Source organism: Lathyrus oleraceus, chromosome 5, assembly GCF_024323335.1.
Source record: "Lathyrus oleraceus cultivar Zhongwan6 chromosome 5, CAAS_Psat_ZW6_1.0, whole genome shotgun sequence".
Taxonomy (NCBI): Eukaryota; Viridiplantae; Streptophyta; class Magnoliopsida; order Fabales; family Fabaceae; genus Lathyrus; species Lathyrus oleraceus.
The window spans coordinates 498693365-498710414 of record NC_066583.1 but is presented as its reverse complement, the minus strand read 5'-3'; the positions used below and the strand labels follow the sequence as shown (position 1 = coordinate 498710414).

Genomic DNA, 17050 nt, shown 5'->3' with positions numbered 1-17050 from the left:
TTTCCAGTTGCCTTGCTAGCAGGATCACTTCAGTGGTAGCAGGTTTGTTGTTGCATTGCATTAGTAGGACTTGGCTTGATCTTCCAAAATGCTCATGGTGCATTGATGCTGGCATTACAGGTTGGTCTTTGAATTAACTTGTCTGTTTTTACCATCCTCTGGCCAAATGTTCAAATTCAGTTTGGTTATAACTGACCTTAAAAACACCTTGATGCAATCTTGGAACAGGTTTGGTTGGTTTCTACTGCTATGACCAGTTGCCTTGCTAGCAGGATTTAGGAACTCCCTCAGGTGGCAGCAGGTTTTGTATTATATTTGGTTCATGGCATTACAACAAGTGTGTTACAGGTATGTTGTTGCAGGGTCACATTCCATTAATTGATTGTGACCTTGTCAATTCCTTATATGTGGTGCCTGACTGCAAGATATTCACATGCAGGTTGAGTCTCAATGGTTATGGATAAAGTTTAGCTTGAGTTGGAAACAGGTCTTGGGGATTTAGGTTCATGGTAAGTTAACACACTTCATGACCTGATATTTGTGATGTCTCTGCTATTAGTTACAGGCCTGAACTCGTCTTGCAATGGTGTCCTGAGTTTGCTGCTGTCTTGTCCAGTAGGTTTTGCCTTGTGCATCATGGCTTCAACTTGCTTCACCATTTGGCTAGTTTTAGTTGTGAGTCTTCTTTTCTGCAGGATTTATACATTTATAACATGCTGCCAACTGGTTTCTTTTTGCAGGTTTGGTTATCGTTTGAATAATTGTTTGTCTTGCAGGTCACAGGTTGTAACTTTGGTGAAATTCGTTGGATGGTTGGAAGTTCCGTGTGGTGATGTTGGTTTGTTGCAAGTTGTGTGCCTTGATGCACTGCTTTCTGCAGAATTTATTTGGTTTATGGCATGGGGTTTCACAGGTAAAGGCAATCATAGCCAGAGTGGTACATGCAGACACAACAATAACAAAGGGAGCCATAGAGAAACTGCTTCCCAACTTCAAAGATATTTCTTTGGAAAATTGTCTCCTCTCAACAAAACAGCAAACCAGCACAAGGAGCCCAGTTGACCATTGAAGAATAAACAAGAGCATAGCAGCAACCATCAGGCTAAAAAAATTGCCTATAGTTTTTTTCAATACAGTTGTTGAGCCATCGGCAATGATGATCAAAGTGATTTACACACTTATCGCAAACTCTGCAGTGCTTGCTGTATTTGAAGACCTCAACTTCACACAAACTGCAATAGAACATGCCATCTTCACTAGTATGCTTATCAGAAGATTTCTCACTTAAACCAGAGTAGCAACATACGTAGGCACAAGGAGAGCAAACCACGAGGAAACGTGACAAACAAGAAGATGATGAATTTGCCTTCTCAACTGAATTATAAGCATCCTTCATATTTCCTTCAGTTCCAAATGCTTCACTATCCATGGAATTTCCTCCAACTGTTGAAGCATTTGCATCATGCATTGATGGGGTTGACTCTTCACCTAGTTTAGAACTCTTTAGCCCAACAATCTTTTTACTGTCTGGAATTTTAAGATACTGTTTGGACTTAAAAACCCCAGGATCTGCGGGATCTGCTGCAGTGCACCTAATGTAGAGTCTAAAAAAAACAACAGCAATCAGAGGTGTGTAAAGAGCGACGGCAATATACTGATACATCTTATTTCCAACAAAAGGAGCAAAGAACACGTAGAAAGCAAACCCCAGAGCCAAAAACACAGCAACAGCCACAACCTGAAGAGGATGGTAAGGTAGCTGCCATCCATGCTTCCTCATAGTTCTACTTCAGAAGTAACAGTATATAAAAAAGAGCACAATGTAAAGAATAGAGAGAAGTATTAGGGAAATGTTAAGTGTTGTTTCTTTCCTCTAACATTTTCTCTCTCTGTCAAATATTGTTAGCTTGTAACGAGAAGTTGGTTTGAAGTTAGATGAGATGTGGCCATGTTTAGGTTTATGTCAGTCACCTGTTATGTTGCTGTTTGCAGGTTCATCAACCTTATGCCTGGTGTCATGAGCATGCTCACAATTGGCTTTCAAGTGAACTTTGACTCAGGGTCAGGCTTGCTATAGGACTATGATGGCAGGATGTTTACCAAGAGGAGTTCAAAGCCAAATCCAATTGAAATGTCTTGTCCAATCAACCAATATAAGCATAGTACATGATTAATGTGATAGCAGTACCTGTTTGTGGTGAATATAGGACCATGCTTTAGCAACGTGAAGCTAAGGTTGGAGCTGCAACAAAGTCCAAAGGGCAAGGTGCACAAGAAGTTTGTAAAAGGAATCGAATTGCTTGGAAATGAAGTACAAAGCAACACACCCCAAGCATGACTTTTGGATGATGGATCAATGAAGGAAGACTAGGTTAGGTTAAATCTTGGATGACCAAAAAGTGGGAGGTTGACTTTGGTCAAAGTTGACCAAAAAGTCAACTGTTGACCAATGTCAACAATAGGCCAAAACTTCATTTTTTTTTTGTATTTTCTTTGTAAATGGAATTCAATGGACAATTATGGGTGAATTTAGGGTCTAATGAAATTGGGTTGACTTTGGTCAAAGTTGACCAAAAAGTCAACTGTTGACCAAAGTCAACAATTGGTCAAAGTGTCAATTTTTGTGTATTTTTTTGTATGGAATCAAATGTAATGAAATAAAATTGAAATGGATTAACAAAATGGTTTGAAGCTGGTTTCACAATTGGTTTAATCATAACTTGAATGTTTGACTCTTGAAAAGAAAATAACTTGACTGGTAGTGAACGGAACCATGAAATGAGACCATAAGGTTAGGGTTTTGACATAGTATCCATGAACCAATAACATGACTAGAAAGTGGCTTGAAACACAAGGAAACCGGTTGTTCAGATGACCCAGACCATAGACATATTAACAATCTCAAGAACAAACACCATGACTTTTGGACCAAGACCAATTCTCACATAAAAACCAGAGTAAGGTTAGGCCAAGCATGCCAAACAAACATAAAAATTCAGGATCAAAATCGGGGTATGACAGCTGACCCTATTTAAGCGTCTTCAACCAGAGAAAATGAAGCAGGACGTTCTTCATATGATCATAGTGGGAGATGATTAAATACTAAGAAGACCCGGATTTTGATCCTGAATCCCCATGAAATAGTTAACAATGTCTGTCAGAATCGGCAAAGAAGCAATCTCGAAAGAAGAGTCCGTCTGGTACGGTGAAAATCGGCCTGAGTACCGAAACAGAAAGTTGACCTGGATACCAAAATAAATGGTAACACAGGAATACCCATGGCCTGAACGCCACACATTAGTCTGAACACTAAGCATTGGAATATGAGAGTATCAATGTTGGTCTGATCACCAGAAATCTGGTCTGAACTCCACTTCGATCTGGAAATCGGAAACTGGCTTGAATGCCACTTCGGTCTGGATACCGGGAACTGGCCTGGACGCCACTTCGGTCTGGATACCGGGAAATCTGGCCTGAATGCCACTTCGGTTTGGATACCGGGAAAACTGGCCTGAATGCCACTTCGGTCTGGATACCGGGAACTGGCCTGGAATGCCACTTCGGTCTGGATACCGGGAAAACTGGCCTGAATGCCACTTCGGTCTGGATACCGGGAACTGGCCTGGAATGCCACTTCGGTCTGGATACCGGGAAAACTGGCCTGAATGCCACTTCGGTCTGGATACCGGGAACTGGCCTGGACGCCACTTCGGTCTGGATACCGGGAAAACTGGTCTGAACACCACAAGTTCTTCGTCCTGACTGTTGAGAACTTCTTCGATCTGGAAATCGGGAAGACTGGTCTAAACACCACAAGTTCTTCGTCCTGATTGTTGAGAACTTCTTCGATCTGGAAATCGAAAACTGGCCTGAATGCCACTTCGGTCTGGATACCGGGAACTGGCCTGAATGCCACTTCGGTCTAGATACCGGGAAAACTTCATGTCTATCAGTATCGGCGAAGATAACAAAACAGTGATACGTGAGCCGGCACGCATGCCAAAGACCTATGCTGGGGATAACAATCGAAAGATTGACCAAAGAGTGTATGAGATATATTATCTATAACCGTCAAAACGTAGATAATACACTCGCATGGAAGATTATCCATAACCGGGTTGCAGGTTGTTAAATGAATAATCGACCGAAAAGAAAGACATCAGGGTACCAGGACTAGGCATGCAAAAGATGACCAATCAAAAGAGGATAAAGTTGCTAACTCGGAGCAAATACCCAAAAGGAAGGGGAAGACCCACTGGGGACAATACTGCTTGATCAGGGCAAGTATCCAAAGGGGACAAGACTATCAATACCACAAAGAGGGGATTACATCTACCGGTTAGTAGGCAGAAAACCACGGAAAAGTAAATCAGTCATTGATAGGATGAGCACACAGGGTTAACTCTGCCAATGAGATGAAAGTGGGATTTTACAACTACCAGCTAGTAGGTAGAAAACCACAAAGATAGGACTTACAACTACCGGTTTGTAGGTAGAAGCCAACAAACAGCATGAACCACAAAGGTTACCTCTGCTAGGGGGTGAAAGTGGGATTTTACAACTACCAGCTCGTAGGTAAAAAACCACGACGATAGGACTTACAACTACCGGTTCGTTGGTAGAAGCCACAAATTCCGTTGAGGATAAGATGAATGAGTGCCGGTTAGTGAGCGACTATTCATTTATGCCCCAGGGAAGCACAAGAGACAGCCAACAGGAAGCCTATTTAGGATCGATCCAAAAAGGCAGACTGAATCAAGACTCATCCTAATGAGGAAAGAACTCAACAGGGAAAACCCATCCCGTTATATGTGGGAGGGAACGGAAACAACCGTCATCCACGAGGATGTATCTCAGTGGGGAGCGCAGAAGGAAATGGTAGACACTTTATGCTTAAGGGGTAGACTCTACATGGAGAGATCAGACACACCCAATTCTGCTAAGGGAATGGACCCAAGCTTTGCAAGATGCTGCCAACTTCGAGGAGTAACACTGCTGGGAATACCCACTCAACTAGGGAGTCACTTGTTGGGAAAGCACCAACCTCTCAACCATGCTGATGAACCCAATTCTGAAACCGATCCAATGGCGCGATGCTAAACCCTTTCCAACAACCCAAACTCGGCTGGTCACCACGGCCTAGGGCTAATGGATATGTTTGCAATGTTGATGCATGAGTTTTTTTTTGTTTTACACAATGCCCCATGATCATGGAAATGTTATGCACTAGTGATGCAATATGCTATGCTTATCTAAATGATGAATGCATAAACACACGTCTCCTCCAGAGACAACACCGGGGAACTCCAGGAACTGTGCTGAGGATCTTATAACCACATCAACTTCCATCCTGCTGGGGAAAGACAAACCTTGCTGGGGATGCACTCCATCGAACCCGAACTGCTTGGAGATTACCCTGCTAGGGGAGGCAACCCATTCTTATCTCTACTGGGGATGATTTTCTCCGAACCCGATCCGCTTGGGGACCTTGCTGAGGGAAAACCATCAACACAAACGCTACTGGGAAGGCAGTAACCTTTAGGCTCGCTGAGGAGACACTGATCTCAAATCTGTTAAGGAGGTAACCCTCTCACACCCACTGGGGAAATACAGCTTATTGGACACGGAACACCTGTCGAGTCGCCGAACAGCGGCATCCATCGTCCACCCACAGTGTCGGCTTTCCTCTTTTGAGAACACCCAGACTCGCCTAGACTCCTTTGATTCATCCCACGAAGATCGAATTCCTGGGATTCATACAAACTTCCCAATCATCAGACTTTGAAGAGTCTTCTTGATTAACTTTCCAGGACTTTCGTCGTAATCCTGTCACGGGCTTTTCACCGTTCAACTATCTCTTGCCCCTGATCAGGCTCTGCAGCAGGGATCGTTAGATAAAAGCGTGCCCCAGGTATGCCCCAGGTATGCCCCAGGTGTTCCGATATTTCAACGCCTAAGTCACTCAAACTTCCGAATAAGATTTCCAGATTTCAACCTCATAAGCATGCATCGGAAGGGACCTCTATGTTTCAAAATGCAAATATTCTTATCAAAATAAACGGATGTTTTCGTAATCAAAACGGTAATGACACAAAAACAAAATTTATTTGACCGAACACACGCTTTATTGACTGGAATAAAAGATGGCTCACAATCGAGCAACACACAGGAAGCAAACCCTGGAAAGAGGTGATTGCACATAAAAGGAAAAAATCTATCCTAATGGCAACGTGAAACTGTGATCTCATCGGGTTCCAACTCAGTTACACCTCATATGTCCTCAAGACTTTCCGCACTTTCTGTCTTCTGAACAAGATGCTTCCGATCGGTTTCTGTCGGAGATTATCCAAGTCATCATGAGCACAAACGATCATGTCAGACGCAGTTGTTCGTTTCAATCCCTCTTTTGCCTGGGCCGCCCTTTCGGGTTTCAGTCCACCGGGATACCCTTTTTTGCCCAAGTCGCCCTTGTGGGGTTTTCGACTTGCCGGGTGTACAGTTTTTTTTTCTTTCTATCATCCCTAACTTTTGCCCGAACCTTTTCTCTCTTTTCTTGGTTCGTCGGGATGCCCATTTTTGCCTGGACTCTTTATTCTTTTTGTCCAGCGGGTCTATTTTTCACGAAGTATCTTTTAACTGCGTCCGCATTCACAGGGGATGGAAAATCCTCATCATCCGTGGTCGTCAGCAACAAGGCTCTGTCAGAGAAAACCCTTTTTTGACCACGAATGGATATTCATAACTGTATTCACTTGCCCCACGATCGTCTTGAGGAGGAAGGATCCTTTTCAACACCATATCTCTTCCCTGCTACCCACGAGGCCGCACTTCTCGGTTAACAACACGCTTCATTTACTGGGTACAACTGCCCCATGCCAAGTAACTGTCAGCCTCTTTTCTCAATCAGGCTCAATGTGTTATACCGAGTCCTCATCCGCTCGCCCTTTTCTAACTTCTCATCCATCCGGACTCTTCACAATGAAATCTAGCCTCCAGCAGGCAATATCACTTCCATCCCATACCGCGTGAGGAAGGCGTTGCCCCAGTAGATGCACGTACCAAAGTACGACACTCAGGATACCAACTTCGTACTCAGCCACTATCATTGGTGCGTTCACATGTTATCGGGGAAGCACTAGATCACTCTCTTCAAACTCTCCCCATCAGACATCAAAACCCGTCGGATTCGGGGTCAGGCCCCTCCTCCGGGATCGGTCACCCTCAATCTTTCGATTCGAGTACCTCGAGATGTCCTCATCAGGGACCTCAGACTTCCTTGGTTGACAATCATCAATGGGCTGTTGGGCGAGATAACCATACAATACCCTCCTTTTGGTTGCTTTCTAGGAGGTATACTGAATATCGTATTCAGTCGACATCACTTGCCCTCTCACAACCCGTCCGTTCGATGCTAGCTCCTCAAGCACATACTTGATCAGATCTATCTTGGAAATTCACGAAGTGGTATGAACCAGCATATACTGTCTCAGTCGGCGAGCAGCCTATGCCAAAGTATAGCGAGTTTTATCGAGCAGTGAATGTATTGTTTCACAGTCGGTAAACTCTTTGCTAAAGTAAATTGCATGCTCTTTTCGACAAGACTAGTCATGCTGATCCAATACACCTCATAGACCCCTTGAGGGCTGTCCAGTACCCGATTAACAATCATCCCCCTGGGAAGCATCGGAATCAGAAGTTCCTGCAATTTTTTTATTTTATTTTAATTTTTTTTAATCTTTTTTTTTTTTTTTTTTTTTTTTGCAGGATCAACCTTGATTCCTCTTTCGTTCGCAACATGCCTCGGCAGCTTGCTGGACAGCACTCCATAAGTGCGCTAATTCGAACTCAACGGTATGAGTTATCTCTACCTGTCAAACAACTTGATCCACCGGGTGCCCCTCCTCTGCTTGGGACTTTGCCATCATGTCATCAACATGGCATTTGCTTTCACGATGAATCATATCACGAAACAAAGTCACCCTAGACTTCTGATACTTGGCACCGGCCTTCTCGATACTGAACGACATCACCTTATAACCAGAAGATGCCCCCTGTGTGATGGACATGGTTTACGTCATATCATCTGGCAACAGTTCAATCTGGTCTCGGCCAAGAAGCCATCCATGAAGATAAACTGAGCATTATAATCAATCCAATACCTCATTGTGACGTACCGGGAATTCATCTTTCAGATTAGCTCAGCTCACATCTCGACAGTCCACACACATTCTCATCTTTCAGCACCGGTTTCCGCTTCCCTGGAGGACAGTCTTCTCTCCATGGTAACTCGTGCTTCCACAAGATTGGTATCCTACCTTGGTGTATCTAGATACAACCAGGCGCACATATACCATCCTGTTCTTGACTTGCCTCTGAAGCGGCCTCAATATTCGCTTTCTGACCTCGGCGGTGCTTGGAGCAACAATTCTGAGCACTCCTCATGCGGTTGAATCACCTTCTCCTCTGGTTTCAACGACCCGGCTAATTCCAACAAATCACAATCTTCTTCGCCTTCTCCTTCGGCATGATAGATCGAATTTTCGAAGTCATACAAAGGTGTAACCAAATTGTTATTGATGAGATCAGGAGGGTAATCACTTTTGAGGTTGGAACGAGACAAGTTCAAAAGAAAAACGAAAAACATTTCCATTTTTTTATTTTTTTTAAACTGTAAAAAATGAAAAACAGGGAACACCGTTTTTAATCACAAAAACATCCATTTATTACTGATGCAAAACGTTGCAAAATGAAACACATGAGATGGCCCTTACAATGGACCAGTACGTTTCGGGCAAAACGTATGGCTTTCATGCAAACAAAATTAAAACAGAAATACTACACTTCCGGATGAGCGACAGTGATACTTTTGGAGGCCTTCCAGTCGCCTGGCACGCACGACTTTATCCACAGCTCGAGCTCACGGTCACAGTCAACCTCTTCACTCACTGAACAAGCATGATCAGAATCCAACATTCCTGCACTGACAAAGATGTACGGTGGACGACGTCCTCTGTTTGGTCTAGACGACTCTTGATCTGGATAACCAATCCCGAACATGTCTGCCTTTACCACTATGTCGATGATCCTTCCCCAGCCTTGGGCCTCTTGGTTCTTCACCACCTCCAGAGCTTGTTTATAAGAAGAAATGGACAGCTTCTTCTCTTTCTCGACAACAAGAGCGCTCTCCACCTGGACGGTTTCGATTGCTTGACTGGGTATTTCAAGTTTTCCAATGTCCATTTCTACTTCTTTCATCTTCTGGGTCGTGTCTCCCATCACTACACACCCCTCTGTGGCAACGGCCGCACAACCATTATCAATAACAGGGGAAACTCCATCCTGCACTAGAGGTTCTGGGACCACAGACATGGGAACCTTTAACTGATCTTCCTCAGTCATCTCCATTCCTTTCTTGACCTTTTTCACCATCTTTATCTTTACAGGACCCTGCCTGGGTACAGGGTTGACATCCCCCTCCATGATCTGTGCCAAACTGATGATCTTGGAGTCCACCAAGTCTTGGACAACATGCTTGAAAGCCCTACAACCCTCAACACTGTGCCCGGGTGCCTCAGAATGGAACTCGCACCTGGCATTCTCATCATAGTTTGGAAGCCTCCGCTGCTGTTCTACAGGAATCAAAATCCTCGGCCGAACTAATCCCAGATCTCTCAATCTCCTGAACAAAAGGGTATAAGTCACAGGTGGTTCCTCAAACTGACGATCCTCCTTCTTCTTCCTCACCTGGCTCTTAGCTCTCGGTGCCTTCTGTTGAAGTGGTGGTTGTTGCGGGGGTATAGGTGAGTTACCAACAAGAGTGGTTACAGCAACAGCATAAGGATGATAACGATCCTTACTGCGTTCTTTCTTTGCTGGCACACCACTTGACTCAACCTCCTTTTTGAGAGGACCACTGTCAGAGAGTTTCTTTGCTACCGAGCCAGAGGGATTTGTTACATCGGATGATGGAGCCTTTCCCTGAACTTTCTCCTTGATCATCCAGCTCTCAATCCTTTCCAATCTCTCAGACATGGCTTTCTGTCCCAAGGCAAGCCCTTGCACAATACTGAACAATCCCCTCATCATCTCTTTCAGTTCAAGGATATCGGCGTTGGGAAGATCCATCAGCTTGGATTTGTTGAGTCTGACTGTATGTCTGAATGGAAGAGCTATGCGCACCGGTTAACACCTACAAAACAGCAAATGGGTTAGTATGACTCACGCATGCAATGTCTATCCGTACCAGGAATATTCCTTGGATTTTGGTTTCACAGAGACAGATAATTTTTCATCAATAACATTCTGACATCTGGATATCTCTCAACCAGAATCTTAATCAAAAAGTGGACCCTGAGTACGGATAGACACGAGTTAAATGCAGATGAATGCGATGCAAATGCATGAATGCAAGTCACTGCGCCACCAAGTCATTTGAAGACCCATTCTCTGAACTAGTCACAGTCATCGGGACTAAGTCACCATAAATCCGACTTGGGGAATTCCGAAATAAACGGAACTGGAGATTACATCACTATCGTCACAGGAACATCCACTGAACGGATGACAGTCAGATCCTCTGAACAGGTACTTTCAAATTCAACCCGGGGATCCGAAATAAACGGAACCCATTGATAAACCACGGACAGAACTCCGGCGTCCCAGAAATAAATGTCCATAAATTTGGCTGAACCAAAGTCACCATCACAGCACTACTGGCAGAAACCGTATCTGTAGAGATCAACCCCTCCCCTCACTGGTAGGTTCTAAGAACAGAAGTTTGTCAGCTTCAGCCCTTTAGTCGAGAATAATACGTTTACCACTGAAGGTTTGGCATTATTACGGGATAAAAGACCTTTGCTGACTCCCCTCAACAGGATATCCTAAAGCAAGTTCCCAGTCTCGGGGTCCTCGGATTGAGCAGCGAGAATGTGCCCACCAGAGCTAACACAAACGCGTCTCGGAGGAGAGGCCTCGACTGAGTTCTCGGGAAATGGTCACCAGAGTCGACGATTTCTAGAGGAATATCTGTCGTTATGGAACACCCATAGGACATAATATATCCAAGAGAAACCTCGTCTGGGTGTGGTTCTTCACGAACGACTTAACGTAGCAACATGCCACGCAAGCCTCATGAACATCCACTCTAAAATCTGTGTGTACACTCAAGCCTGGGTAATGGGCTTACCTCTCATAGAACACCCCACCCCAACAAACAGATAAACGGCAGCAGATACAACAAACATATGTACATGAATGCAATAAGGTAAAGCAGGTAAATGCTGAAAATAAATAACTGTACAAAAGAATAAACACCCAATAAACAAGAAACCTACAAAAGCTAGGAAGGACTCGCTTAGGGAAACCATAATCCCCAGCAGAGTCGCCAGCTGTCGCAACCCGAAAAATACGGTATGCGAAAAAACAACCGGCGAAGAAGAAATGACAGAAGAGTTGCCACCGTGCGTTATTTATCCCAAAGGAGGGAAAGGAAACGCTCGAAGTAAACCTGAAAGAGGAAAGGACAAGACAGGGTCTCGCAACCAAATCTTGGGTTCGGGAGTCGATTATGCGAAGGGAAGGTATTAGCACCCCTACGCATCCGTAGTACTCTACGGGATCCACTCTTGTTGTTTCTTGTCTAAAGGGTGTGTGTTTATCTAATGTACTATTTACTAAAAGAGGAAGGGTCAAAGAAAATGACTCGCACGGATGTCGCATCCATTGCATACGTATCTCGTCTGAATATGAGAATCAGAGTCTTCGTAGCTCGGGTACCTAGGGGTTAAGGATAAATGTGCTCGCTAAGACGTCGCGTCTTATGCCTACGTATCTCATCGGGAATGAGAATCAGAGCAAAACGTAGTTCAAACAACTACGGGAACAAAGGTCTCGATTGCAACTAGGGCAAGAGAAAGGGAAGGTCTCGATCGCAACGAGGGCGAGAGAAAGGATCGCAACAAGGGCGAAAACAAACAAGGATTAGTTGTTAGTTGTTAGTCAAACTCGGCAAGACATCGCGTCTTGTGCCTACGTATCTCATCTGAACATGAGAATCAGAGTTTCCGTAGTTCGGCTCACGCACGCAAAACAGACACAGGCAAAGGCAAACGTGGAGCCTGAATGCCAATCACTGGACTTACATCAGCATCCGAACCAAAACACACACAACAAGGCAAACGTGGAGCCCGACTGCCAATCACTGGACTTACATCAGCATCCGAACCAAAACACACACAAAAAGAAAAAGAAAGGTGCCCGGAGTGGTCTCGCACGACCACCTGCCTACATACCTCGTCTGGAACAAGGATCAGGGCGATGTAGTTCCCCTTAACAGGGGTTGCCATCTGAACATGGACTTACAAAGGAGGACACCAGTTGTGTCAAAGGAGAGTGGGCGATGTGTTCACGTCCTAGCAGTAGGTGTCGCAGCTCGCTGAATCGAGTCTTAGGCAGTTACCTCTTTGCGATAGGACGGACTACATGCCACAAGATTGGAGACGCTCAGAAAGGTCTAAAAGAAATGGGGAAGCTCTTCCCTAGAGTTGTCATGCAATGTGTACTTAAGTGTTAGGATTTACAAATGGGAATATCTACCTAATGTTAGCATGCAAAGAATATGGGAATTCTACCTATGTTATCATACAAAAGGATATGGGAAAACTACCTATGTTATCATACAAAGGGTTCTATTTAATGGGTGCTACCTAATCGGAACAAGAATCGACGAATGGAGCAAGGAGAGGAGTGGGGTAAATGTAGATGGCGATGCATGAAGCAATCGACTTACAAGGTTGATGGCGATGCATAAAGCAGTCGACTTACAAGGTTGATGGCGATGCATAAAGCAATCGACTTACAAAAGGGTGGATGAATACGTGCTGGTTCTGTTAGGTTTTGAAAAGTGATTACTCGACGTTGGATCGAGGTTTTGGTCTTGTTTTGAAATGGTTATCGGGTGTTCATTTCATTTCTTGTATTAACAGATGAATAAAGAATGAAAGAATATTATACATTTCATGGGAGAGGGATACATTTGTTATGAATGGGGGTTGTCATGGCAATCAAAACAATATAAATATATGCCTCATACACCATACAAGTAGGCCACAGTTAATCAAACAAGTAAGGTATAAACAAATATATAATCGAATCAAATAATCAAAGAATGAGATAATAAAGCATTAAACAATGTATGAGTGTAAGTGCAAAGGAACCGGCTCATTGTAAGAAAGCCCAAGAGTAAGCTATGTGAGGTCGATGGCGATGCTTAAAAAGCAATCGACTTACAAGGGTGTAAAAATGGGCTCGATATTAAATCGAGAAAAACATGATTTTTATAGTTTTAAAATGGTTTTGAATTAAAATACAACAACTTTACATTATTAACAAAATGAACATATGAGTGTAATAAAGGCATAAACATAAAAAGAAACTAAAATGCTAAAAGAAAAAATAATATAGCTAAAAGAAATAAAATGCCAAAAAAAAAAAGGTCACACATGAGTATTGAACCCACACCACCTAATATTATGCAACTACCATCTCTCCACTAGACCACTCAACACTATCTGTTATTGAGGTACTAACATAAATATATGAACTGGGCTGACAAATTTATAACAAAATAATAATAAAAAAACAAAATAAACATTTTTATGGTTTTATATTATCTCTGTTAAAAACAAATTAAGCTAAATAAAAAATAAATAATAATAATAAAAGAAAATAAGAACATATACATTTTTCTGATTTTTGTGTTAAAAATGAAATAAATTAAATAAATAAAAAAAAAATTAAGAAAAGAAAAGAAAGAAAATAAATGAAAACGAAAGAAAAACAACAGAGGTTCGTCTTCCTCCCTCTCTCTCGCATCTCACCAGAAAAACCAACTCAATCGCTCTCTCGCCCATGTCGCTCAACCTCATCTCTCAATCTCCATTATTCAAACGCTCCTCACCTCACGTTTATTTCAATCTCTCAATGAAATCTCTCTCGCACTCGACCTTAAGCTCAGCGAATCAATCTCTCTCAACTCTCACAACATTTTCAACAGCAAGCGCATGAGAAAGATAGAAAGAAAGAAAAAGAAGTACTTACAAAGTGTCACGGCGGCGGTGGTGAAGGACGCGAAGAAGCTGGCCTCCAGGTAATTGATTTTGGGATTTTAGGGTTTTTCCGCCTCTAGCTCTCTGTTGTTCTCTAGGGTTCCTCTTGTTTACTGATTCATTCTCCTTTTATATTCTGTGAATTAGGGTTTCCAATGGGGTCTTTGCTGTTCAAAAGGAGTGTTTCTGCAAAGCACTTTGGATGCTCAGACACAGAATTACCCTATCCATGTTAGATTCAAGAAAAGGTATCCTTTCTTCTCTGCTTCTGTCCTCATATCAATTTGGGATGTTTTTGGACTTTGCCCTCTGACTGTTGGTTAATGATTTTGCACTTTGGATTTTGCAATTCGACTGATTAATGTGTCCCTTTTTTTTACCGCAGGAAAAAAAAAAGGTGAGCTTGGTTTGCTGCAACATGCTCGAATTGGCCTTGCACTTGTTTGTTTCATTTTGATGGTAAGTAATAATGTATGTCTTGCAATAGATGTTCTTGGCTGGTGCACTAATGACGTTCACTGTGTTATAATGCAGGCGAAGTACTCTTTTTTCAATTTCCTCTGTTTGAACCATGAAGCAGGACCTTGAATTGGCTTGAGGTTGCAGAGCTAGACTTGCATAAAGCATGAGTGTAAGGTGTGATAATTCCTGCTTGTTGGTTATGATGGTATTGCTCGATTGTCTTAATTATTGCAGATGGATTTGCTTGGTTGTCTTCAGTTTGCACTTGGTTTCCAGTTGCCTTGCTAGCAGGATCACTTAAGTGGTAGCAGGTTTGTTGTTGCATTGCATTAGTAGGACTTGGCTTGATCTTCCAAAATGCTCATGGTGCATTGATGCTGGCATTACAGGTTGGTCTTTGAATTAACTTGTCTGTTTTTACCATCCTCTGGCCAAATGTTCAAATTCAGTTTGGTTATAACTGACCTTAAAAACACCTTGATGCAATCTTGGAACAGGTTTGGTTGGTTTCTACTGCTATGACCAGTTGCCTTGCTAGCAGGATTTAGGAACTCCCTCAGGTGGCAGCAGGTTTTGTATTATATTTGGTTCATGGCATTACAACAAGTGTGTTACAGGTATGTTGTTGCAGGGTCACATTCCATTAATTGATTGTGACCTTGTCAATTCCTTATATGTGGTGCCTGACTGCAAGATATTCACATGCAGGTTGAGTCTCAATGGTTATGGATAAAGTTTAGCTTGAGTTGGAAACAGGTCTTGGGGATTTAGGTTCATGGTAAGTTAACACACTTCATGACCTGATATTTGTGATGTCTCTGCTATTAGTTACAGGCCTGAACTCGTCTTGCAATGGTGTCCTGAGTTTGCTGCTGTCTTGTCCAGTAGGTTTTGCCTTGTGCATCATGGCTTCAACTTGCTTCACCATTTGGCTAGTTTTAGTTGTGAGTCTTCTTTTCTGCAGGATTTATACATTTATAACATGCTGCCAACTGGTTTCTTTTTGCAGGTTTGGTTATCGTTTGAATAATTGTTTGTCTTGCAGGTCACAGGTTGTAACTTTGGTGAAATTCGTTGGATGGTTGGAAGTTCCGTGTGGTGATGTTGGTTTGTTGCAAGTTGTGTGCCTTGATGCACTGCTTTCTGCAGAATTTATTTGGTTTATGGCATGGGGTTTCACAGGTAAAGGCAATCATAGCCAGAGTGGTACATGCAGACACAACAATAACAAAGGGAGCCATAGAGAAACTGCTTCCCAACTTCAAAGATATTTCTTTGGAAAATTGTCTCCTCTCAACAAAACAGCAAACCAGCACAAGGAGCCCAGTTGACCATTGAAGAATAAACAAGAGCATAGCAGCAACCATCAGGCTAAAAAAATTGCCTATAGTTTTTTTCAATACAGTTGTTGAGCCATCGGCAATGATGATCAAAGTGATTTACACACTTATCGCAAACTCTGCAGTGCTTGCTGTATTTAAAGACCTCAACTTCACACAAACTGCAATAGAACATGCCATCTTCACTGGTATGCTTATCAGAAGATTTCTCACTTGAACCAGAGCAGCGACATACGTAGGCACAAGGAGAGCAAACCACGAGGAAACGTGACAAACAAGAAGATGATGAATTTGCCTTCTCAACTGAATTATAAGCATCCTTCATATTTCCTTCAGTTCCAAATGCTTCACTATCCATGGAATTTCCTCCAACTGTTGAAGCATTTGCATCATGCATTGATGGGGTTGACTCTTCACCTAGTTTAGAACTCTTTAGCCCAACAATCTTTTTACTGTCTGGAATTTTAAGATACTGTTTGGACTTAAAAACCCCAGGATCTGCGGGATCTGCTGCAGTGCACCTAATGTAGAGTCTAAAAAAAACAACAGCAATCAGAGGTGTGTAAAGAGCGACGGCAATATACTGATACATCTTATTTCCAACAAAAGGAGCAAAGAACACGTAGAAAGCAAACCCCAGAGCCAAAAACACAGCAACAGCCACAACCTGAAGAGGATGGTAAGGTAGCTGCCATCCATGCTTCCTCATAGTTCTACTTCAGAAGTAACAGTATATAAAAAAGAGCACAATGTAAAGAATAGAGAGAAGTATTAGGGAAATGTTAAGTGTTGTTTCTTTCCTCTAACATTTTCTCTCTCTGTCAAATATTGTTAGCTTGTAACGAGAAGTTGGTTTGAAGTTAGATGAGATGTGGCCATGTTTAGGTTTATGTCAGTCACCTGTTATGTTGCTGTTTGCAGGTTCATCAACCTTATGCCTGGTGTCATGAGCATGCTCACAATTGGCTTTCAAGTGAACTTTGACTCAGGGTCAGGCTTGCTATAGGACTATGATGGCAGGATGTTTACCAAGAGGAGTTCAAAGCCAAATCCAATTGAAATGTCTTGTCCAATCAACCAATATAAGCATAGTACATGATTAATGTGATAGCAGTACATGTTTGTGGTGAATATAGGACCATG

General features: G+C 42.8%; 1 protein-coding gene across 1 annotated transcript; it reads right to left on the bottom strand.

Annotated features, from left to right (window-relative positions):
- Positions 1 to 941: 941 nt before the first annotated feature.
- Positions 942 to 16695, bottom strand: LOC127085723 (probable protein S-acyltransferase 22). Its single transcript, XM_051026235.1, has 2 exons — positions 16053 to 16695; positions 942 to 1216 (listed from the first exon to the last, which is right to left on the bottom strand). Exons 1-2 carry the CDS (start codon positions 16614 to 16616, stop codon positions 1103 to 1105), a joined length of 678 nt encoding a protein of 225 aa, XP_050882192.1. The 5' UTR covers positions 16617 to 16695; the 3' UTR covers positions 942 to 1102.
- Between the last annotated feature and the right edge of the window lie 355 nt (positions 16696 to 17050).